Source organism: Lolium perenne, chromosome 4 (assembly GCF_019359855.2).
Source record: "Lolium perenne isolate Kyuss_39 chromosome 4, Kyuss_2.0, whole genome shotgun sequence".
Lineage (NCBI taxonomy): Eukaryota > Viridiplantae > Streptophyta > Magnoliopsida > Poales > Poaceae > Lolium > Lolium perenne.
Window position 1 is genome coordinate 153,141,409 of NC_067247.2, and position 23,361 is coordinate 153,164,769.

The 23,361-nt window shown below is 41.7% G+C and overlaps 3 protein-coding genes across 4 annotated transcripts; 1 reads left to right on the forward strand and 2 right to left on the reverse strand.

Annotated features, from left to right (window-relative positions):
* The first annotated feature begins 3,147 nt into the window (after nucleotides 1-3,147).
* On the forward strand, nucleotides 3,148-4,740 carry LOC127347296 (DExH-box ATP-dependent RNA helicase DExH10). The gene is given in 6 exon segments (XM_051373501.2): nucleotides 3,148-3,965; nucleotides 4,056-4,154; nucleotides 4,227-4,390; nucleotides 4,392-4,527; nucleotides 4,611-4,652; nucleotides 4,654-4,740. Coding segments are annotated over 6 exon segments (615 nt in total). The 5' UTR covers nucleotides 3,148-3,878.
* Nucleotides 4,741-7,034: 2,294 nt separating this feature from the next.
* On the reverse strand, nucleotides 7,035-12,596 carry LOC127294185 (cleavage stimulating factor 64). 2 transcript variants are annotated; one of them, XM_051323937.2, is made up of 10 exons: nucleotides 12,410-12,596; nucleotides 11,800-11,878; nucleotides 10,988-11,162; nucleotides 9,953-9,986; nucleotides 9,602-9,840; nucleotides 9,433-9,510; nucleotides 8,885-8,920; nucleotides 8,399-8,797; nucleotides 7,756-8,001; nucleotides 7,035-7,554 (listed from the first exon to the last, which is right to left on the reverse strand). In XM_051323937.2, the coding sequence occupies exons 1-10, from the start codon at nucleotides 12,450-12,452 to the stop codon at nucleotides 7,423-7,425; spliced, it is 1,461 nt and encodes a 486-aa protein (XP_051179897.1). In that variant the 5' UTR covers nucleotides 12,453-12,596; the 3' UTR covers nucleotides 7,035-7,422. The 2 variants fall into 2 exon arrangements, with proteins under 2 accessions (XP_051179897.1, XP_051179898.1); XM_051323938.2 differs by lacking the exons at nucleotides 10,988-11,162; nucleotides 11,800-11,878; nucleotides 12,410-12,596 and adding an exon at nucleotides 10,146-10,671.
* A 2,890-nt stretch (nucleotides 12,597-15,486) lies between these two features.
* On the reverse strand, nucleotides 15,487-22,442 carry LOC127294186 (uncharacterized). The gene is made up of 11 exons (XM_051323939.2): nucleotides 21,969-22,442; nucleotides 21,172-21,486; nucleotides 20,976-21,084; nucleotides 20,796-20,895; nucleotides 19,516-19,603; nucleotides 19,347-19,430; nucleotides 18,629-18,725; nucleotides 18,452-18,539; nucleotides 17,179-17,284; nucleotides 17,000-17,092; nucleotides 15,487-16,359 (listed from the first exon to the last, which is right to left on the reverse strand). Exons 1-11 carry the CDS (start codon nucleotides 22,134-22,136, stop codon nucleotides 15,919-15,921), a joined length of 1,689 nt encoding a protein of 562 aa, XP_051179899.1. The 5' UTR covers nucleotides 22,137-22,442; the 3' UTR covers nucleotides 15,487-15,918.
* Between the last annotated feature and the right edge of the window lie 919 nt (nucleotides 22,443-23,361).

Below are 23,361 nucleotides of genomic sequence, written 5' to 3' on the forward strand. Positions count from 1 at the left end.
GATTTCCAAGATCTACCCTTGCGCGAAGATCTACGAGTAAGAGGAAAAAGCAACAGAAAGGAGAAAATAAATACCCTACCGGCTCAAGATCTAAAGAGCAAAGAAGAAAGAGGCAAATGCATATCGGGCCTAACCTGAGGCGGCGGAGAAGCTGAGGGAGAAGGTCGCCGGAGGTGCGGCGAGCTCGTGGACGTCGACGAAGGCTGGTAACAAAGAGAGGCGAAAGCCGCCGAAGAAAGCTCGAAGCAGAGGCGGCAAAGGAGCGTCGGTGGATCTCTGCGCGGCGGAGACCTTCAGCGCAGCGGGAGCAACGGCGCAGGTGCGTCAGGAGTGGTGCTCTGGCGGCGACCGGCGGCGATGAGATTGCAAGGGGCAAAGAGCTCAAAGCGCTGGAAAGTGGGCAAGTGCGGGGAAGAAGATGAAGTATAACCGCACTCCCTTTATATAGAAGAAGGAAGCAGTGGGCTGGCAACCGCTGGGCCACGGCGGTTCAGTTCGTGGGCCGCCACGTGGCACGAGGATACACGCGCGAAAAATAAAATGCCACAGGGAGGCCGCACGGATCCGGAACGGCTGCAGAGATCCGGTGTGGCGCCATAAATGTTGGTGCAGAAGCCGAAGGGAAGTGACCCCTGGCACTGGCGCGTCAGATACAGTGCGCATGACTCTGACAGGCACTGTACCCGAGAAATTCTCGACTTCACCGATGAGGAGTTTAATGACACAGATACCGGAAATACTTTGCAAGGAGAGGAAGATGTGAGTCCGGCAAAGATGCCGGAAGATCTAAACTGACCACCGGAAAGATTAAACCGGTACCTTAGGATATGGGAACCTGGCATGGTCCGTCGGATAAAGTCCACCGGACTATACCAGCTTCGGGGACTAATGTTGGGGGGTGACCCCCGGTATGCCAAAGGCATGCCAAACCGGATGGTTTGAGCCGTCAAGATACCGGTTTAATGTTTATTCCGGAGCTCAAAGCTAAGCGTTGGGCTGAGTAAGTCTATACCGGTATCCTCAAGAGGGGTATACCGGATGACCGGTAAGAGGTGCACTGTAGCACGTCGGCGAGACTGGATGACCGGTAAGAGGTGCACTGTAGCACGTCGGCGAGACTGGTCAAAGATTCTCTCCAGAGCAAGAGGACGAAGATGAGCTAAGCAAATTAGCTTTAAACGAAGCCCTGGCGCCAAAGAGGAAGGTGACGCCAAAAGAAACCGGAGGACGTCAGCCTCCCTGATTAAAGAAGATACTGGTGTCACCTATGATTAAAGTAACTTTGTAAAGTAGTTTGTCTATTCAAAGATGCCATTAGGGTTTCCTAGGGTTTCTTCCCCTGTAAGCCACCCTCTCCTCTATATAAGGAGAGGGGGCACACCCCATCGCGGGCATGTACGATCTAAGTGTTGTGCTGTAGCCAGAAACCTGTAATCCCATAAGATCAATGAATAGAAAGATCTAGAGCAGAGTTCTTCCTTGTGTCTTTCTTCTTCTACCTCTGGTTTAGGCCTGGTTCTTGAGGAAAGCATCCGGAAGTTCATCCAATCTAATCAAAAACCCTCCCCCGAATCCTCTAGCGCCCATTCGGCCCCAACTTAAGCCATCCCATGGCATCTGTTCGTTCGCCACGACGACAGCATTTGTGTTATAATGACAAATGAGAAGGTAAGGCTCTGCAGTGTTACCTTGCAACTATCTTTGATTTTCTTAATAAATATTAAGAGCACGATGATCATGCAAATGAGGTTTAGGTTGTTGTTGTTGACTCAAGAAACCTAGTGGACACTTTAAAAATAAATTTAATAATTTAATAAAATGCATCCAGTCATTTTGCTCTGTTGAAGTTCTACTCCCAAGAGATGTCTTCCCAAAATCATGCTTAACTTTGCTTCTCAGTAGTTATGCAAATTTAATTTGTTTCAACTTATTAGTAGTGTCAACATTCATTTTATACCATTGAGGCTGCCTTCCAAGACTTTTACTTTGTTCCATATTCATGCTTAAATTGGCTTACATATAAAGATCTATTTTGTGAGCCATGATTCTTATGCAACTTAGATGCACTTTAAGTGTTTGTTCTGTGCTCATGTGCTTCATTTAGCTTGACTTGTAACAATTAGTCTTAACATGAGGTAACTTTGCAGATGGAAATGAGTGTTATCAAGGACATGGTGTTAGGTAAACCAGCACCTCTCATCAGTACTTTCCGACTGAGCTACTACACTATTCTGAATTTGCTGAGTCGTGCTGAGGGCCAATTTACTGCTGAACATGTCATCCGGAATTCTTTCCACCAGTTTCAGTATGAAAAGGTTTGTTTCAGGACCTCTGGCAGATGCCTCTCCTAATATGTCGTTGGGAATGTAACAGATTAGCTTCCTTTGCTTTTCAGGCATTACCTGAAGTGGTTCAAAAGATTACAAGTTTGGAAAATGAAGCTAGCTTGCTGGAGTCTTCTGGAGTGGTAAGCTATTTTTATTGCAGTATACATTATTGTGCTTCTGTTTGATTAGCAACCTTAACACTTCTCCATGTACAGAATGATCTTGCTGAATATCACAAATTAGTGCTTGATATATCTGAACTTGAGAAGAAAATCATGTCTGAGATGATAAGACCAGAAAGAGCTTTGTTATATTTGGTTCCTGGAAGGCTGGTATGTAACTCCATTTCTCATAGGATTTGTTCTTGCTTGAGGATGAGATATACATCTTCATCAGTTATTACTGTTGTATTTAACTGATAAGAAACGACACTACAGCAAGAAGGATATATCTACTTCTGTTCAGCCTTGTGTTTTCTTAATTAAATGTTGCTTTGTTATGATTTATGATGTGGGTTTTGTAAAATTTACACAAATGCCCTTGCACTGAGCAATTTGCATCATGGCAGGTTAAGGTGAGGGATGGTTCAACAGATTGGGGTTGCGGTGTGGTTGTAAATGTTGTGAAGAAACCTACAGCATCTGCTAATCTCCCCCCTGCATTAAGTGCATCTCGCGGTAATAACTACATAGTGGATACCTTGCTTCATTGTTCTTCTAGTTCGAACGAGAATGGATCACGCTCAAAGCCATGCCCACCTCGTCCGGGGGAGAAGGGAGAGATGCCTGTGGTGAGTTGAAGCTTGTGACGAAGGGTTTTATTTTGGTGGCATATCTTCAGTCCACTGTACTATCATTTTATGAGGGTCATTTAAGGATGATGCAAATTTTACTTTTGAGTAATGTTGAGGTTTTTGCAGGTGCCTGTACCCATTACCTTTAGTATCTGGTCTAAGTAGCGTCAGAATAAACATTCCATCTGATCTACGACCACCTGAAGCAAGACAAAACATACTTTCTGCAGTTCAAGAACTAGGAAAGCATTACCCCCAAGGGCTTCCAAAGATGCATCCAATTGCGGTGAAAATTCTTCCTACATAATGTCTCTTTTTAATTGATGTTAATTTTGCACGGCAAGCATCATTTTCTTCTCCTTACATAATGTCTTTTTATAAGCTGTTTTTTGTTTTGCTTTGCAAGTATCATTTTCGTTTACCGAGATTTGAAATTCAAAATATGAGAACTCAAATATATCTCGTCAGGATTTAGATGTAAGATCCATCTCTTCAGATGAGATATAGCATATCTGTTTTTCTTCAATACATCATCCACCATGATACACAGGCAGATAAAACAAATGCTATAGCTTAAATACTAATATGATCTTTAACCCTTTGATGTTCTCTCTTGATCTACCTTATGTTAGCAATTTTTTACTCAGAGTATCATTTCCTCAAATATATCATCCGGCATCCTTAAGCAATCTTTCTGAATCCTGGTGTCATTTTTTACATTTTACGAATCTGATATTATCTGGTATAATTAGTAGGACATGGGTATTGAAGAACCTGAATTAGTTGACGTGGTTCATAAACTTGAGGTTCTCGAGCAGAAACTAGGTTCTCATCCACTACATAAGGTATGCCTTGCCATGACCTTTCAATTAAGAAATGTCCAGTGCCTTTTCTTTTTCTCGGACCCACTTTCTTTTCCTATTTTTATGTCTTAGTCTGATCAAAGTGACCAGCAACTGTCATGGTACCAAAAAAAAAAAGCTGAACTGAATCATGAAATTCAACAATTAAAGTCAAAGATGCAGGATTCACAGGTTAGTTGAATTTTGGCATACTTGATCCTCTTTAAACAGCTTGAATGTGTTCTTACATTCTCCTCCATTCAGCTACAAAAATTTAGGGATGAACTAAAGAACCGGTCTCTTGTTCTGAAAATGCTTGGTCACATTGATGCGGATGGTGTTCTCCAGTTAAAGGGACGTGCTGCCTGTTTAATAGATACTGGGGATGAGCTGCTTATCACTGAACTTATGTTTAATGGTACCTTTTTAATATGAATTTGTCTTACAAACTTCTGTTGAGTTGATATTCAGTGTGTTGAATTAATATGTTTATGCGACTCGCTTAAGAAATGAGCTTTCTAAGCCAATGACACAACTCCAAGAGGCTGCAAGAAAAATAGCTGAGGTGCATGCTTGTATCATCACTGTTTCGCCATCTTCCCAGTCTCTTTTCTTGATTGGATCTCTGATGTATCGCTCTTGTTTTAGGTACAACGGGAATGCAAATTGGACGTAAATGTGGAGGAATACGTTGAACGTAAATGTGGAGGAAAACGTTGAATCAACTTGTAAACCCTACCTGATGGACGTCATATACTCCTGGTCAAAGGTTGGTTAGCCTATGCAGTTCATGATGCTAGAGATCTTTTTTTCCCGGGTTTATTGGGAATATCTTGTTTCTGATTGTTACGGTTGATCTTATCATGTATAATCTTCCCGTCAGATGCAATTTCTTTACCCATATGTTGATTCGTGATTACTTTTTTCACACAGGACTCCACCTTCGGAGAGGTCATAGAAATGACTGGCATTTTTGAAGGAAGCATCATACGGTTAGTTAGGAGGCTGGATGAATTTCTGAATCAGGTAGGTCAACTGTACCCTGCTCCCTGGATCGCATCCTGTTCCACCTGTTGTTTCCTGCCATTAGTACCTAAATCACTTGGACAGTCAGAACGTTTGCCTTTCATTACTCCATTTGGCTCATTGTGCTTTTGGATGCGAATTTGTCTGCCTTTGATTATCCCATTTGGCTCATTGAGCTTTTGGATACGAAATTGTCTGCCTTTGATCATCCTGTTTGGCTTCTATGGAAAATGTCCATTAAAGTTTCAAATGAACATTTACTCTCATTGTGGCATGACAAAATATTATGTGCAAGTTGAAAGTCTAGCTGGAATCTTTTTGTGGCTCAGTGCGCTCAAGAATAGTTTAACTAACTTCAGTTGTTTTACTGTCTGGTGACACGACTTGCTTGGCGAAGTAAATAAGTGGTATTTATTCACATGTAAAGGTGACTTAAGTCCCTGCTGGTGCGAGGAAATGTAGTTAGATATGTGAGAAACGTTTCCTGCTCCTTTATTGTCTCTACATATATGAACTGCGATTGACATCCGCTTTATTATCTCCATATATGTGAACTGCGATTGACATCCACTTTATTCTACGCCCTTTTCTGCATGCCTGCCACTTCATTTTCCTGTTTCAATGTCTGTACATAGTCGTCAAAATTGGACTCGCCTTGTTTTCCTTTTTGAATCAACTGACTGTGTGATTTTGTTGCCAGCTAAAAGCTGCTGCTGAAGCTGTTGGGGAGGTCAACCTTGAGAACAAGTTTGGATCGGCAAGCGAGAGCCTACGCCGGGGTATCATGTTTGCCAACTCGTTGTATCTATGATGGGTGGAGCTCCATCAGCTGTAGCATATATGTTAGCAGACCAAAATGTAGTCTCTTTTTCGTTTTTGACATGGCATGGAAATGTAGCCCTAATCTGTTGGGAGTGTAGGTTGTAGCCTTCTGGCCTGGTAACCCCCTACCCCTAGGCAGCAGTTGTTCCATCAGAAGATTGAAAGCCATGTGATATACATCAGTTTATCTATGATTCATACATGTACACGTTAGTAGGTGGTGCTAACATTTTTGTAAGCAGTCAGAAATGAGTGCGGAAGTTTTCACTACAGGAATGGCCGGAGACGCCGACGGCCAAACCCTACGCCGAGGGCTTTTTATCGGGGCCGTCGGCGTACCTGTCTCGTTTTAGACATCATTCTATGACGATGCGCATTGGAGATTTTGTATTCGTTGTTTATGAAGCAGTTCCCTTCAGTGTGTTATGAAATCTATTTAGTTGGTTACTGAAACATTAAGCAGCTGTATATCTGTTTTGCTGTTACTTCGCTCGAGATGATTCAAGGAGTTACAGGACGTCTGTCTTACAGCTACACATTGGTAAACTTTGCCATAGTTGTTACAATATCTTAGCAGCTGGCCCCACTTCTCAGAAAATCTTACGTTTGCCTATCACATGATAGAAAAAAGGGTCCAAATTTATGTGGCTTGGACATGTAGAAATATCGAGGGAAATTACTGTGATGTGAAAAGAACTTGATATACTATGTGCGTCAGTACAATTCACAGTTCCGTTTGGTTTGTGCCTGAAGAGACCAGGTTGCAAGCCTGTGTTTGGTTGTGCAGTGTAATCAGAATGCACAAATGCTGTGGGGTACAGGCTGTGCAGCGTACGGAACTTTTTCCATGTCCAACTTCAAAAAATGCGTCACCACACAAGCTTACAGATAATTTCACATAAATTCAAAATCTTGGCACATAATTTAAAATTTCGAAGTAACCAAACTAGCACAAATAATATGCATGTGCATTTTGCATGGATGATCTCGCAATCTTACTCTAGGGCTATATGACATTAACATTAGATTTTGTTTGGCAATCCCTTTGCCAGCCATTTTGAGAATTTCCAGAGTTTCCTATTTCAAATAATCCCAAGAAAACCACATGTACATGCAGAATTAAGCATGAATCTGGAATAGTGAAGGCTTACATTTGTGGGATGCAAAAAAGTCAATATAAAGTTAATAGTACTTCAAGAACATAGTGAAACCACGACACTGATGTAACAAATTTATAGCTCATCATGCATACATCCGGAGCCTTCAACGATAAAAGTTTCAAATAAACAAAAATAAAAACATCTGATGCTACAAACAATACGGAAACACAAATACACCTCCCTTCTCTTGATAAGATTATTCTTTTCTAAACTGTTACAAACTGCCTGATAATTATCACCTTTCCTCGCTACATCTATTGCCATCACATTTCTATCTCCAACTTTACAAAGAATGCCAGATAAATAACCAAGAACAAAACTGATGGCCATACCAACAAAGTTGAGAAGCTACATGTGTGGCTACAGGTATTGACTACGATCGTGTCCAGTTTCGCCACTTCTTCCATATTGTCTATGTATGTAACAGTTTAGGTCTGTCTATTCAGCAGGTGTTATTTACCAGCTGATAGCATCTTCTGAAGCTGGATCACCTGCTGCTGCTGCTCTAGTGGCAACGAACTCAGCTGCTCGGGTGTCAGCTGTAAGACCTGCTGCAGAAGAGCTGACTCATCGTCGGGCGTGAGCTGCACATCACAAGAAGAACTGGAATTGTGAGCACATGAAAAATGCAAGTCCCTTGTGTCAGTAACAATTCAATTCCACGTGCAATATGTTTAAATATGCACATTCTATATATATATACACACTTACAAGTGTCAAGGAATGGAAGGCAGAATAAATAACAGAAAACATATGGAAACTAAATTAAAATAAAAGGGCATTACCTGAGCAACTTCATTCTCTGGTTGCTGAAAATTAACAGCACCAGAACTATAGCTCCCTGATGGTCCACCAGGGACCACTATCTGCGATGGAGCAGAATAAACACCATGACTATTGTTTACATTTCCAGGTGTTGATGTTCCATCCTCCAATTTCCGCAATTTTGAAGGATGAGTCAACGCTGCCTGATGACTAGCTCGATCAGGCAATCTAGATTCCTGCAGGGGTATATCAGGTGCAGCAGCAACCTGCATGTGACAATGTTGAGTTGGATTGCATGGACAGTAAAAGTAATAGTGCAGTTGTCCACATACTGGCAGAAACATGGCAAGTAAATTTAGTTAATTTATGGTATAAAAGCAAAGATGAACAGTTCATGTACTCTACAGTTTGATTTCAAGTACTACCTCTGTCCATAAAAGGATGTCTTAGATTTGTCTAAATTTAGATGTTTAGTGTATAGATACATCCGAATTTAGACAAATCTAAGACATCCTTTTATGGACGGAGGGAGTACATAGTTTACAGGAGTTCTGTAATTAGAATGGCTAGTTAAGATGGTTAGTCATCACAAACTTCGGATTGCAACTTATCACATCATTAGTGAATTACAAAGAGCTCCTTGACACGTGGAAAAATAAATACCTGAGATAGAAGAGGATTGGTCAAAGGTAGTTGTTGTACATTAGTTGGCATAACTGGTGGTCTAGGGTGAGGTGGCAAGAATGGAGGCTGAACTTGTGACATCAAGCCTCCTGAGGTTGTGAGGGGTTGAATAGGACCACTGGAAGAGGTTCCAAAGGGCTGAGTTGGAGGGTGTGCCATCACACCAGACTGATGTCCATGTGGAAACATTTTGACTGGAGGCTGAGTCGAATGCTGATACTGAGGAAAATTATGCAGTGGTGGTTCCTGCAGGGCATTAGGGTTTTGTGGAGGTATAGGAACAGCTGGTATCAAAGCATCTGGCTGCGGAAATGATTCATTGAGGTGAGAAGATTGTGTCAACGAGCTAGAGGGCTGTTGGTTCTTCGCCATCTGCATCTGCAATTTGAAGAGACCTAGATTAGTATATTAGAGAAACAAGGAAAACACCAGGTACATCAAGATCAGAACAAAGCAAGAACATACCATCTGAGGTGTCACCATCCCAAGCATTATTTGTGCCTACATTACAAAAAGGAAAAATGATAAGGTCCTAATCTTCCATTCTATGCTAGTGACAACTGAACAATTAACAAAAGAATTTCAAAAGAATATTTTCCATAGAACAACGAAGCCCAAGAACTAAAGTTGGCTGGCCTTCCTATCTTTTCACAACAGTACTCCACATAAACATGACAAATATTTTAAGATAACCATGAATTATACAAAGTTCTAACAAGCAGAATCAGGACATTCGAAGCAACCATTCGGAACAAGACAGCTTCAATGTAGATTCTAGGTTATTAGGAAACATAAAGTATGGGATGGTTAAACTTATATTGAAAAGGGAGTACGAAAGGTGTCAAGATGGTGAAGCATAACCACAAAAAAAGGCACAAACTTTTGATAAGAGAACTCATAGACTCCATAACCTAGAAATATATTTTAGTATATAATTTTTTGACCAAGTACACAAAATAGGAACAACAAATAAACGATTGATTAATTGCACAATCACTTTCAGCAAAACAAACCTGAAATAGGGCCTTTGGAAGCTGTGGAATTCCTTGCAGCAGTTTTTTGGCAAGCTCCTTATTTTGAGTAGTTAGGGTCTGCCGTAGAAAAAAAAAAAGCATACCAAACAAAATTTTAGCAGTGGGCAATTTTTTATCTTCACAATTGATATTGATGTTTCAAGATAACCTTCAACTCAGACATGATTTCATACAACTGATGCCTTGACATCCTTGCCAAGTAATGGGTAAGAGGGTCATTTCCAAGCCCAAATTGGACGGGTAAACCATTTTGCACATTTGCAGTTTGAGCTCCCCCAAGAACACCAGCCATCACAGATGCAGCGTGTATTGCCGGTGGAAGACCAACAAGCTGATGAAGGCTGGTGTCTCCTACAACGGGAGCTGCAGTTGATTGTTTCTGAGCATCTGCAGGAAGGTATCAGTGTTAAAATGCACGGACATAAAATTGGCACATTTGTTATCTTAAAGCATACATATAAACTGATTGATGAATGATTATCAAGAAACTGAAACCAACCAGCGCTAGATGCCATTCCTGGTCCTCCACGACCCTGAAATGCATAAACATATCAAGAACAAGTCAATAGCTGCTTCTTATTGTTAACTTCAATTGGTTAAGATTCCGCACTGCTCATGCATGAATCAAATATAGATTGCACTAACAAAAATTTCCATGCAGAAGCTACTTAATTTTCAATACGCAGAATTACATCATGCAAAGACCATTTCACTGTGATCTCAAGATAATTTAGCATAAATATTGAGTCCTCATGTTAACCACTGGATCAACCAATCAACTGTATTCCCGCAAAACAAAAAACAAAAACTGCACCCAGTTGTGAAATTCTGATACAGTATTTTCTTGTGGATGCACTCTGACATCTTGGCAACAAAACTGGCACATATATATCAGTCACTGGTATGAAAGATAGATACAAGAGCTGCTGGCAGCAGCTAAGGACATAGCAATTATTTTGAGAAAAAAGTTATTGATGTAACAGTAGACCAAAAGAAAAGGTCCATTGCATATTGTTTCCAGGTATTATTTTACTATTAATTGCAACCCTGTTGCTTGAGTATATCACAAGGATGCAACTATAGATGCACTGACCAAGTGTACATCTTCTACAATATCATTATGTTGCTATTTGCAGAGAACCTCATGTGTTCAATACAATTCTGGCAAGATCTTCCAAACCATGATGTGCTATTGTTAAGCCAATAGCTTTGGCTCATTACTTTCTTAAAAGAAGGCAAAGTTGAGACAACAAAGATAATTGTGGAACTGCGATACCAAAGATGATGCACGGTACCAGAACGATGATTTCACAAGGTAATTCGCAAAATAGCAGGTGCGCATATGTACAGCCAGGCAGCTGTACATACGTACACATGCTGTGCAAGAAATTGAAACAGGAGACACGGGGTGGTTGGCGAAAAGACTACTATTATCATTCATAGGAACCAAAACCATACAAGCTTTCAGCTTAACGTAGGACTTGCAAGGTGAGAAATAAGGCTCTTCTACAGTAATGAACTGAGGATCTTCGACCTTTTCTCTATTTCTGTCATTGCTCCTCCCATTTTCTGCGAAATCAACACGTAACTGACGGCCATTAACTTCATAACCCTGAAGGTTCCGGCGTGCACTTAGAGCTGTCTCTTCATCCTTGTACTCACAAAATCCATAACCCTTGGGCTTTCCAGTTTCTTTATCAACAACCAGTCTGCAAGCAATTTTGAGCGGTCAGTATTCAGAGAAGTGTCATGAGCTTCATGGATTTTACAGAAGTTATCAGGAGTAGAAAATACTAACTCATAACCAGTTTTAGCATAATGTGACTTGTAAGAGAAACAGTGATCAAGAAGCAGAACACATGTATATATTAGAGTTTCACATTATGGATTAATTAGCAGTCAGCATGTTAGTTCAGAAAGTGGTACCCATAACACTAGGTAAATCAGGAATTCAGGAAAAGGCAGCAGTCATAAGGAAGGCGGCCCCTACAACAACCTATTAAGCTCTGGGATCATCTTAGGATTCTTAGCAGCGATGTGGCATAAGGCAATCATGCTTCAACAAAACCAATGCGTATTCTAGATGATATGCGCTGCACTTGAGTTTAGAAGGAGAAAATGTCACTAAAAGCAATATGACCATATAAAAAAAAATCCTCTTTATGAAAGAGAATGAAAAGAGGGCATATGGGTATTTTGACAGCAACTGATGAATCCTACAGTCCACCAAACATGTCTATCTAAATCCAAAATCATGTATTTGCACAATCTTCTTGTCAACTTAACCAACTACATGAGACACACATACACAAAACTAGTATAGGGGTTTGCAGGGTTCAACTAAACCTGAAGGAGACAACGGGTCCGACTTCCTCGCATATCTGCACGAGCTGCTCCTCCGTCGCATCGTAGGGTATGTTCCCAACTGCAACCAAATTCAATACACACCCTCGGTCAATCCCAGCTCAAGAACCTTACGCTGTCGCAGCAATTAATCCGGCACAAATTGAGCGGGGCAAATCAGCGCGATAACCTAAACTGAAAGGGGAACCCAATTCCAATGGCTGCTCAACGGAACATGCATCGTAACAAAGAGGCAAACCCTAGATAGTACCGGCACTCGAATGAAATGAAAATTGAGCTCTAAATAAACCGAGCAGCACAGCAGGCAGGGCCCCAGCTAAACGCGCTTCGTTCCGCCTGAAACCGCGCCGCGCGACCCCACCCGTACGCGAAGCGAAACCCGCGACGAATCGATGGGACGAGGCGGGCAGCGATTGGGCGCCCAAATCGAGCTTCTCCTACGCGCGTAGCTCTCCTGCTGGCGTCGCGAGGCCCCGAACCTCCGGATCGAATCGCGGGGTACACGCACAGAGGCACGGATGCAACGCGGAGACCTCGGCGGGGATGGGGGTGGTGGGCGCGAGAGAGAAGGGCGGGGCGGGGCGGGGCGTACCGAAGACGCAGCGGTTCTGGGGGCCCGCGGGGGCGGCGGCCATGCTCAGCAGAGGTCGCCGGCGGCGGCGCGGGGCGGCATCGGGGGACCGGGTAGGCGGTGGCGCGCTGCAGCTGGTTCTGGCTGCCTTGCTATTCCCAGCGAGTCCGGTCCGTACTTGATACCTTTGCGCGGTCTCGCTTGGAGAGGTGTTCCCTCCGTTTATAGGGGACGACGGCAGAGGAAGGCCCGCTAAAAACAGACTTGTTTCCCAACACATGTATTTATAGAGTTGGATATACAGTATAATTAGGATAACAAATAATACAGTACGATGTAAGACTTAAATTGGTATACATTCCTAAGTTTGGCCTTAGGGGATTCATTTCAAAACATCTTTCCACTTAATGATTTGAAATAGGTTAGGTGGTTTTGGATATGCAAAGTCATTTCCCATCTTCTTCCATGCCAAGATGAGATATGCGTAGTCATTTCTCATTGACTCTAGGCTATATATTTAGTACCTTTTTGGTATGCATGGTGGGTGAAAAATAGGAAGTACATACTGTTGTTCTTCCAAGCGAAAGATGGCAACCACACAAAAAAGTGTGTAATCATACTTCTCTCCTCCCTCCAATCCATATTACTTGTCGTTGAAATGAGTGAACAAACAGGTACGTCCATATTAGTGATAAGTAATATGTATCGGGGGGGAGTAGATTTATTTATTGGTATGTAGAAAATTATTCATCTAGGTTAAATAGAAATTAAAACAGCAGGTTCTCCTGTTAATTTGTCTTTAGTAAGCATATTCACATACTACTTCACATAAATTTTGGTCACCGTTGAATTTTACTCCCTCCTTCACAAAATAGGATGCATGTAGTTTTTGGTCAAAATCAAAATAAATTAAAGTTTAACTAACTAGAACGGGAAAAAAATATACATCTACAATACCAAATGCACACAATATGAAAGTATATATATTTCACGATTGTTATTAGGGTGTGACTAGGGTTAGTTCTCAATAGGTTTTGTTGATTTGTATTATTTGCCCCTAATCTATCCATTAATGTACCCATATATTATTTAGGTTCTTTTTTGGAGAATTGAGATCACCCCTATTGTTTAGCTAAACCATGGCATGCACATGTGACTCGCTTTTGACATGCGAGGTAGCTAGGCTACCCGTTCTCCTTCGGGCGGTTGTCTATGTTTCCATTTGTTGGCAGCTTTCTAGTTCATTTGTTTCTATTCTTTAGAAACTAGAGGAGAGAGCTAGCTCTTATCTAGCTAGATTCTCACAGAAGGAAAAAACTCTCATCCAACTAATGTTGTATAATACATAATTATTTTTATAACATCGAGAAAAGTTAACTTGTACTACTTTTTATCAGCTGCAAACATGGTGTAAACCTGAAAGCAGCTCATGTGCAACCCGAATACATCACTTGCAACAGAAAAACCTTACTTGCAACTTAAAAAATCGCAGATACACTCCCACTATAAAGTACAAACACTCGAAAAAAAATCGCAATTTCAATCCCACTTATAGCTTGAAAAATCTCAGTTGCAACCTCACTTGCAAGTGAAAAAATCTGCAACCCTATTTGCAAACTGAAAAAATATTTCAGTTGCAACCCCATTTGTAACTGAGATAACAATGCACTTACAACCGCGCTTGCAACTGGAAAAAAATCTCAGTTGCAACCACACTTTCAACTGTAGAAAAATATCGGCAACTGAAAAAGTCTCAATTGCAACCACACTTGTGACTAAGAAAGTCTCTGTTGCAACCACAATTATGCAACCACATTTGCAGCTGGAAAAGGTCTCAGTTTTCAACCACATTTGCAACTGCAAAAAAAAACTGCACTTGCAATTGATAAAAAAACTCAACTGCAATATTTACAACTGAATAAAATTCTGTTACGGCGCAAATAATATCTCAGTGGCAACCTCCACACAAGTGGAAAAAAAATCTCAATTACAGCCCTACTTTAAGGGCTCCTTTGATTTATAGGATAGAAGAAACATAGGAATAGGAAAATCATAGGGTTGATGACATGCCCTTTTAAATTCTATGGGAAGATGAAGTGTGTTTGATTGTAGCAAATAAAAATTTTCCATGAGGTACCTAATTCTTTTTTCCTATAAAATTTACAATACAAGATTTCTATATAATTAGTTCCTGCAGGGTGTCTTCCTATGAATCAAACAACTTGTATATGGAAATTTCCAATAGGATCCAGATCCTACATAATTCCTTTACAAATCCTATGAATCAAAGGAGTCCTTAAAAGTTAGTAGTATTAGAAAGTTGCAAATATAATAAAACCCGATAAACTATATATGTGCTCTTTGTAATAACCGGGTCAACAACCGAATAGATATGCCTTGGGATTTGCCGTTTACCGGTTAAACCATGGTTGGTCTGATTCAAATGCTGATATTTAAAGGTATAAAATAAGTCAAATTTTACATATAACTTGATATCTTTGCAATTTCATTCAAATGATTGTCATTGCGGAAATCAACAAGATCTACAAAATGCTTCCTTGCTTATGATATTTGGTACACTGTCCTAGTTTTATCATTACCAATACTTGTCAATTTCTCTTTCATCGTACTACCAAATAAGCCCGGAAGTTTCTCAACAATGTGCGCTAGATATACTTCCCGTGACCTAAATACACATTTTTCCACTCCCTTCATCTTATTTTTAGGATTGGTTTGCCATTTTCACAATCTGCTTAGAATCTACCATTATCTGGGTGGGTAATTATTGTTCTCTTAGATACACAATTTTACAGTATAAATGCCTCTAACTCCCATCGGCAAAGACCAACCCTACATCCGAGCCAACAAGATTCAACAAACAATCAAGTTTCATCAGAACATCCAAACACCTTGGACATCACGACTCGTCGATGAGAAGCACAACCTCATATTTGAAATACAGGTCGAAATAGATATCATTCATTCCCATGTGTTTTCAACATGAACTTTCCCAAACTGGCATGGGCCAACTGGAACAATTTGTTTCTCACAAAAAAATATTTGATGACAAATCAATGCCTAAAAGAAGCAAACGAACAGAACACAAAGCCAACTAGATTTGAAAACGTTGTATAAACAATAGTAGTTTACAGTTCCATGGAGATAAGCAGAAAGCAACGTCTCAGGGAGCCAAATGGAATATGATCTGCAGCCTCAAGAGCGCCTAGAAAGTCAAGTTACTATGCAAAGAATTGGTACATACTCTAATCTATTGAGATGTTACGGAAGACTAGCCAAATGATATGGAACACAACCCGTAAACTTGTACTATTCATCTCAGGACAATGTCTGTATCTGTACAGGACCAAGTTCCGTTATTTTTCTTTTGACACATAAGACATCTATTGAGTACGCTTCCATCGCTGGAAGATTTCCCAGCGAAGCCCTGTTCACTAATCGCCACGTTAGTGACAAGATATGAGTAGCCATGGCCAAGCAAGCATGATAAAAATGCAAGCAGAAGCCTTTGGTCACGAGTAAAGAACAGATGATGGTTGCTTGAAGCTAGAGCTGACAGCGCCTGCCTTATTTGGTGATGTTATCATCTTATCCTTTGAGATGGCATTGCCAGCTAACAGTTCAGAAGAATTTGGCCGCTGGCTGTTCTCACTGTGGACTGGTCTGGCCCAGATTTTTATTTGCCCCTCACGGCATATGGTGACAATTGATTCGCTGGTGAATTCTAAGCCAGACAGGGGATCAGCGTGTACTCTGTGTGCCACAAGGGGTGAGAGCTTCGGTACGTCTCGCATCCGTGGAGAAGGCTGAAGAACACCAGTAGGAGGAGGGCATGCACTGTCCCAGTGTGCAGAAGGGCTTCCACTGCTAAATGTTGGGGAGCCGCTGGAAGGATGTCGTAGTGGCACAGCAATCTCGTCCATTGCCAGATCCCAGAGAAGCAGTTGAGTATCCTACGTGCATACAAAGGTGAAAAGGTATTATTTCTGGTGTTAACCCAATATGCTAAATGGTAATTGAAGCATAAACTACTTGTACATGATAATAGCACACCCTATGTCCAAGATATAACCATTGAATCTCAAGTTGTAATATGTGGTCAAGAGTAAATATTCAATGCCACAGCTTAACAATAAACACGCGAAATAGGAAAGACCAAATACCTCTTTGGGAGGCATAAAATAGGAAATGCAGCAACCTTATTTGTGAGGCCTGGACTCTGCCAAGTCCCTGCCAAGTCCAGTTCATTTTTGTCCAGGCTTAAGCCAGGATGCCTACCCGAACTGGGCCAGCATGAACATGTTGCAAGTGGCACACGTTGTATTACTATTTTTCAGCAAAACTAGTGAGATCCATGCAACTCTAGAGGCATGCCCATTGCTCACAACGGTAAAATTGCCTAATCAACCCAGCAAGTAAGTAACTGATACAACACTTCGATATGACTGGCATTCCAATACTTCTCGGTAATCACAGCTATAAAAGAAAACAACGGATTCTTTCTACCACATATTATTCTAATTTCAGTTAGAGAAAAAAACAAATTATGCTGCAGATTAACAAATTTGTTGTTTTATATAAACTAATTGGTACCTGACCAACAGAGCCAAAGCGATACATCACACTTTCTACTGCTTCATCAGAATTTGGTGGGGACCAATATGAATCAAATGCAACCGAGCTAACCTGCGGACCAGAAAAGAGATTTGCATCAAAATAGCAAGTTTCAACAAAATAGCTGGTAAACAAAGACAGCGGTAATGATAAATCACCCATGATGTATGCCCCTCGCCCCATGCAACCATCTTTCTGTCATCCATGCTCCATACTTGTACAAGATCATCTTCCCCACCTGATAATAAATATTTTCCATCCGCGCTGAAACAGGAGAGCACAGATAAATTATTGACACCTTCCCGGTTCTGTTTCAAAGAAGAAAATGCAAAAGGAAAAGAAAAGAATATGCAATGGCTATATGAATATACTACCCCAATCATATATAGCAGCACGTTTCTATATGGGTATACTGTTCTACAGTTATATAGCTAAAACTTTAACTCCACAACCATTGTGAAATGGCACAACAGGTCCTACTGCATCAGAAAATTGTAATGTTGTGAAAGGGACAAGAGATGCAAGTACGCAATACTACTAAGAATATTACGCAATTTTGGTAAAAATTCCTTCAAAACTAGAAAAACAGTAAGAGAGCAATTTCAGGACAGAGAGGGTTGCAACAGCCTAGAGAAGATGAGATCCTGACCCAATGTGTTCTTTCATGTTTGATTACATAACATGTCAAAAGCTGTGTTCCATATTCTTGCAATAAAAAGGTACTCAATTAAAGTACAAGAGCATAGGCAAAAAATACCAAGCCGAACACAACTTGATAAACAGGCAGGTGGAAGATAAGTAACTTCTAATTTGTACAGTATATGCCAGTCAATAATTACAACAATTTGCTGGCAGTCAAATCAGGCTGGATTCTAACTGAGAAGCCAAGAAAATCGCTTTTATAAACGCGTTATAGAGCTAATGCATAGAGCGATGACTTCTATAGCTCAACGTATGAGTTCATCTTCAAGTCACATTGCCTTCTGCATGATGAATGATAAAATTTTAAGATCAACTTAATATATAACCAAAAATAAGAAATTGCCAAGCATGCTGCAAGTCCGCACCATATGTTGCTGCTAGTTTTCCGTAACTGACCATAATAAATACACTTAGCTGCTGTTCTTCAACAATTTTTATATGTAAAATTGGTCAGTTCTGATGATGATTTATACAAAAACTAGTCTCACACCGACGGGGATAATTTGCAGAAAGACTTGTATGGTTTTGTGTGATACAGATTAATCAACATGATTACAAGAGGTAAACATGATGGAAGTAACAGAACTGATGCAACTGCGCAAAACATATGCCGAACTACGGGTTTCTGTTTTTGCAAATGTCAGAAGTACGAGTTTCAAGAAGCAGGTGGGCATATGACAAAGTAGGTGCCATACATCAGCACAACATTACATGCAATCCGCAGTTTACCTCCATGAGCAACACAAAAGAGCACCATAGTAGCTTTTCCCACCAAATATTAGTTGTTCTTTCGCGAAGTCAAATACTCTTAAGTAGCCTGCGTGCAATTGGAAAACTTGAGTACAATATATGACAGAAAATAAATCTTTAGTGTGTGTCGATTCTTGTCTTGGCTCGACAAGTTACCATCTCGACCAACAGTAGCCATGTACACTCCATCAGGGGAAAATGAAATGGCATTGATTGCACCTTGACAGATGTGCCATCTTGCAGTAGGATTGCTCTGCAGTATTATTTACATCCCAGAATCAATGATAGCAGCTACCGTTTAAAAATCATCATGTTCAGGAATTTCTTAACTTCGCTTGAATTAACATTTTGCAGCATTTAAAAATGTTATGTGTGGTTAAAAACGCTGGATACAATATTGCAGAAAATGCTTTCATCTGCAACAAAGAGGATTTGACCAATATTTGCAACACATATGTACTTTTATTAGTTTTTGATTGCCCTGACGCAGATTTGATAGCATGCTGATGCTGTCTTAGAAAATGTTACAAATAATGAACATGTTGCAGTAGACTGGCGATTACTCTACCTTTTAAGGGATGTTAAAAACAGAGAATAACAACCAGAGATCTTAAAATCTAGTCATGAACTCAAGAAAAAAATATAAACCTAATGTTACAAGCTTATTCTGGTTATCGAACCCAGCGAATTATTCTACGGGTGCATTAGTTTTCCTGGACATACAGGTCCTACTTCTTTGCATAATGTGAAACCATCCCAACACTGATATATCCATGTCTGTTAATGTTTTCAGTAAAAGGTACCAGATGCCATAAATCAACTCTACAAGATATCAAATGCCACTAGTTGATCAAAATCAAGTGCTCTATGGTACCTTATTGGACTTTGCATGTGAAATCATCAGCTGACTTTGATCTTTTACAGTTGGAAATGTCCAGTCAGCATTTCCATCCTTGGACTGAACATAAAAAATAATCACTTCAAATTTGACGTAACGAATCTTAATTACATTGTAACAAAATATGATGACAATAGGGGCTCACTTTGTCATAAACGTAGAGATTTCCATCAGCATTACTGACAACAAATATGCCATCGCGCTCCGGCACCCATGCAACACAAGTACATCGGCTGCAACAAGGGCATCAAGTAAAGTCAAATTTGAACTGGTCACAAATAGTCATATTCTTCAAACAATATTTGTATGTATATACGGTTTTTCCCTTCCAAAACCGGCCAGGGAGTAAAGTGCCAGGATGGCTTCGGTGTTTAGGGGAGGGAAAAGTCCACTTTACGCTTAGATCTTTTCTGATGCTACCTCAGATCTAAGGCAACATCAGATCAACCCAGCACTCCAAGAAGATACACATTAGGTACCACGGCAGTCGGCCCATAACATCAACAGTATCCATCAGTAGCTCAGTCAGGGCGAGCGGAAAAAAAAGTGCTGTCCGGAGGGAGGTCTTAGCACGACCCCCTTGAAGGCTTTTGTTTTGAGGGTTATTACATTACGTGAGTTGCAGGTTACGAAAGGCCATCTTGCTGTCAGTAATGAAGTTGCTTATTTGGGAGCAATCCACACGAGGTTGGCATTTCCGCCATGTTCCCAAACTACCTATACAAATATGGCACTTGTAACTACTTCATATTTTTCATAATGGCAGAGCTCATGTCCTTTGGTTGGCAAGAAGAACATGCATGCAACCAAAATGCTTCGCTTCAGATTCTGACTACGCAAGGAAGGTATATCATTATCCAGCTTCAGCTCTCCATAACAAAAAAAAAAATATGCTTACACTAAACGCTCCTCGTGGACTCCATAAAGAGGACAGGAACAAAAAAACTATTGGACCCACCATAGTAGGGTGGCATTAGGGTATATTCAAAACAGGGAAACGACAAGTTGACAACAGCTCTCACATGCCAATTTGAAGCGGTCGGCATGAAAAAACATGCTCTGTGCCAGACATTTCAATAGTGCTTACATCAAATGTTTGCTACTATCCACTGATTTTCATCAAGATGGGGTACTCAAAAGAAGTTTTTGGCATAGTCCTTATTCACTAATAATAGCAGCAGTCTACATGTTACAACTTCTAATAACTAAAAATAAATAAAAACTCTGATTCAGACCAACTTTTGTTAATAGTGTGTTGAGGATGTGGCATGGAACAAAAGTACGACAACAGTTGGAGCGCTTGTCATGTAATTTTCTTTTTTGAGCCTTGTCATGTAATTGTGATATAATTTTTTTAAAATCATACTATGACAATTTTATCACTACCATTTTTTGAAAAAGAAAGAAAGGAAGAAGCAAACATGCCTGTTGGCAGTTCCATCCTTCTCTTTATTGATAAAATGTTGAGATGCAACAGGCTTCTTTCCAGGATCTTGCAACTGCTGCCTCAATGACATCGAGTAGACTACACAATGAACACATAACTCGACTCAGGAGATAGTTCAATTTAAGAGCAAAGCATTGTACAAATTAGGAAGCACTGACCATCTCCCGACCATACTCCAATGATCAGGTCGTGGCCCTCTTTGGCCTCCGAGTCAAATGCATGGCAAAGCGGGTTTGAGTTGCTGAAGTGGATGGACTTGACTGGATCCTGGTGCAGTTAATACCTTGATCAGAGAAGTACAAGGTAAGAGTGTTGCAAGTAACTTTAGCATGCATCCGGCAAAGGAGCTAATACTTTGTCATGCGAGTTGAGATCGCTGATGAAGAGTGTATCAGCAGTATTGAAGATGATGTACGTGCCCTTGCCATCGTAGTTCACCACTGCTTGTGATCCACTAACGCCCGTTGACATGCCGATGCCTCCACCCACACGGCTGCTCCCTGAAACAGCCCTGCTGACACCATTGTTCCCCGCAAAGCTGAGTGTCCGGCTCCCATTCCCGGTACCAAGCAGTCTCGCAGCTGCAGATCGCATACCGCTGCCGGAACTTGGTGTTGAAGGTGTAGAACCCTGCCCCACTGGTTTCTCCTTCAAATATGCCACCGTCATCTGCCATTGTTGAAAGTTATTGATACAATATTTTAACCTTTCAGAATAGAAGAGTAAACATGGCGATGAAGTCGATCATCGTTAAAGAAGAAAAATAACAGAAATCATCGGTTATACCATTAAAATCCCCAGCAAGGTACCCCTCTAAATTCATCACTATGTGAGGTTCCATAGATGGTCACTCGCAAGGGACTGGCAGCAACCTACGGTGGACACTCCAAAGGGAGTGGCGGAGGCTCTAAGTATGAAGCAGTCTCTCCAAAAATGTCACCTGAACTACCACAACCCAAAACTTACTGGAAACCCTAACTAAATTCAATCAACGCCCAGCATACACGAAAAAAAAAAAAGATACACCCGAATCCGTCGCCTGATCAAGTCAACATCCCATCCACAGCAGCCCATCGAGATCCCAACAGTCGCGCTACCCACAGACCCCACGGCCCGATCATCGGCGTTGCGGACTCGGGCGCCGTTCATACCTCGGAGACGGTCTTGCCGCCGGCGCCGTGGTTGTAGTGCAGCACGGAGGGGGAGTGGGTCTTCTCGTACTGCAGCTTGTGCCGCCCCTCGGGGGTCTTGAAGTAGGTCTTGAGGCCGGGCGCGCCCCCGGCCGCGCCGCCCCCACCAGCCGACGACGACGTCGCCATACCCGCGCGCCGGCCACCAGCTACGCCGCTCGCGGGTCGCGGGAAGGCCCCACCTCCGCGATCGCTCCCACGAATGCTTACGACGCGCGCGCAGTCATCTCGCGCCTCCGCCGCCGCAATCCGCCGCCGCGCGACGAGGCGGGTGAGGGTTAGGGTTTTGGGGGCGGTGAGATTGGGATCGATGCGATGCGATGCGACGGGGAGGCGGTTTGTTGATTTGGGATGAGAGATGGGAGAAACAGAGACCTGGTGCTGGTGCTGGTGCTGGTGGTAGGAGGAGAAACAGAAATTACTTTTTTTTTCTTTTGCCTCTCGGGTGGAAACTCTGCATCGTGTAAAGGACAACTATGCACGGTCCACGTTTCGCTGTTCTCCCACATCCCCCAACCATCAACCACGCCCACAATTAGATCCTAAAATCACGTTGCAAATTAACTGCCACATATGCATGTCAACCACTCCAAAAATCCCGCAGCATAATTTGCTCCCCAAAACTACCTCTTGCTAATTTATCTTTTAGACGACAACAACAGATAATCAGATGACGGGAGCTGGAGATTAATTGCCGGCTCGTGACTTCGCCTGCCGTCGGCTTGGACGCGGAGTTCTCTATGGAGTGCGCGACGCCTAAGGCTTCTAGGGTGAAACCATCCATGGCTTGCGTGACGGCGCCTTCAACAACGTTTGTGGCGGCGCCCTGGATGCCGTGTGTGGCCTCGAACCTTCGATCGCATGCGCGGCAAGGTATTCCCTGCCGGTAGTGTACGAGGACGCCCTGTATGGCGCTTCAATGCCCTCGACGACGTGCGTGGAGATCGAGGTCTTCCCGGTATTCTGAGCGTGCACAACACCGTCCTCCAAGGTAAGTATATCCTTTTTCTGATTCACATTTTTCTTCTAGGGCGTCTGGGAGTGCACAACGGTGCCCTCGATTCCTTATCCCAAGGAATTGCCGACATATAACTAATTAAGGGTGAGTGTTTTTGGGTCAAGTTTCTCACATCTCGATGCAATGGTCTCAGAAAAAAAACGCACGAGCTTGAACTTCTACAGTTATGTTTGCAATGTAAAGTTTGTTTGTATGAGTTTGAGTTCCCATGTTTATGTTCTACAAAGAATAGAAAAACTATGCCCACATTTTCTTGCGGTCTTGAATTGGTTTTTCCTATCCATTTTCCATAAGTTTATCACTGAATATATATAGTTTTTGAGCGTTTGATTGAGA

Bases quoted from the DNA above. Each gene is read 5' to 3' on its own strand.
- LOC127294185 (XM_051323937.2), bottom strand. From the start codon at position 12,452: ATGGCCGCCGCCCCCGCGGGCCCCCAGAACCGCTGCGTCTTCG. The intron at 9,841-9,952 runs GTTGGTTTCAGT...ACCTTCCTGCAG, and splicing joins AGGAATGGCATCTAGCGCTG to ATGCTCAGAAACAATCAACT. The intron at 7,555-7,755 runs GTAATGCCCTTT...TGTGATGTGCAG, and splicing joins CAGAGAATGAAGTTGCTCAG to CTCACGCCCGACGATGAGTC.
- LOC127294186 (XM_051323939.2), bottom strand. From the start codon at position 22,136: ATGGCGACGTCGTCGTCGGCTGGTGGGGGCGGCGCGGCCGGGGGCGCG. The intron at 20,896-20,975 runs GTCAGTGCTTCC...TTCATTGTGTAG, and splicing joins TGGAGTATGGTCGGGAGATG to TCTACTCGATGTCATTGAGG. The intron at 18,726-19,346 runs GTACCATAGAGC...ATAATACTGCAG, and splicing joins CACATGCAAAGTCCAATAAG to AGCAATCCTACTGCAAGATG.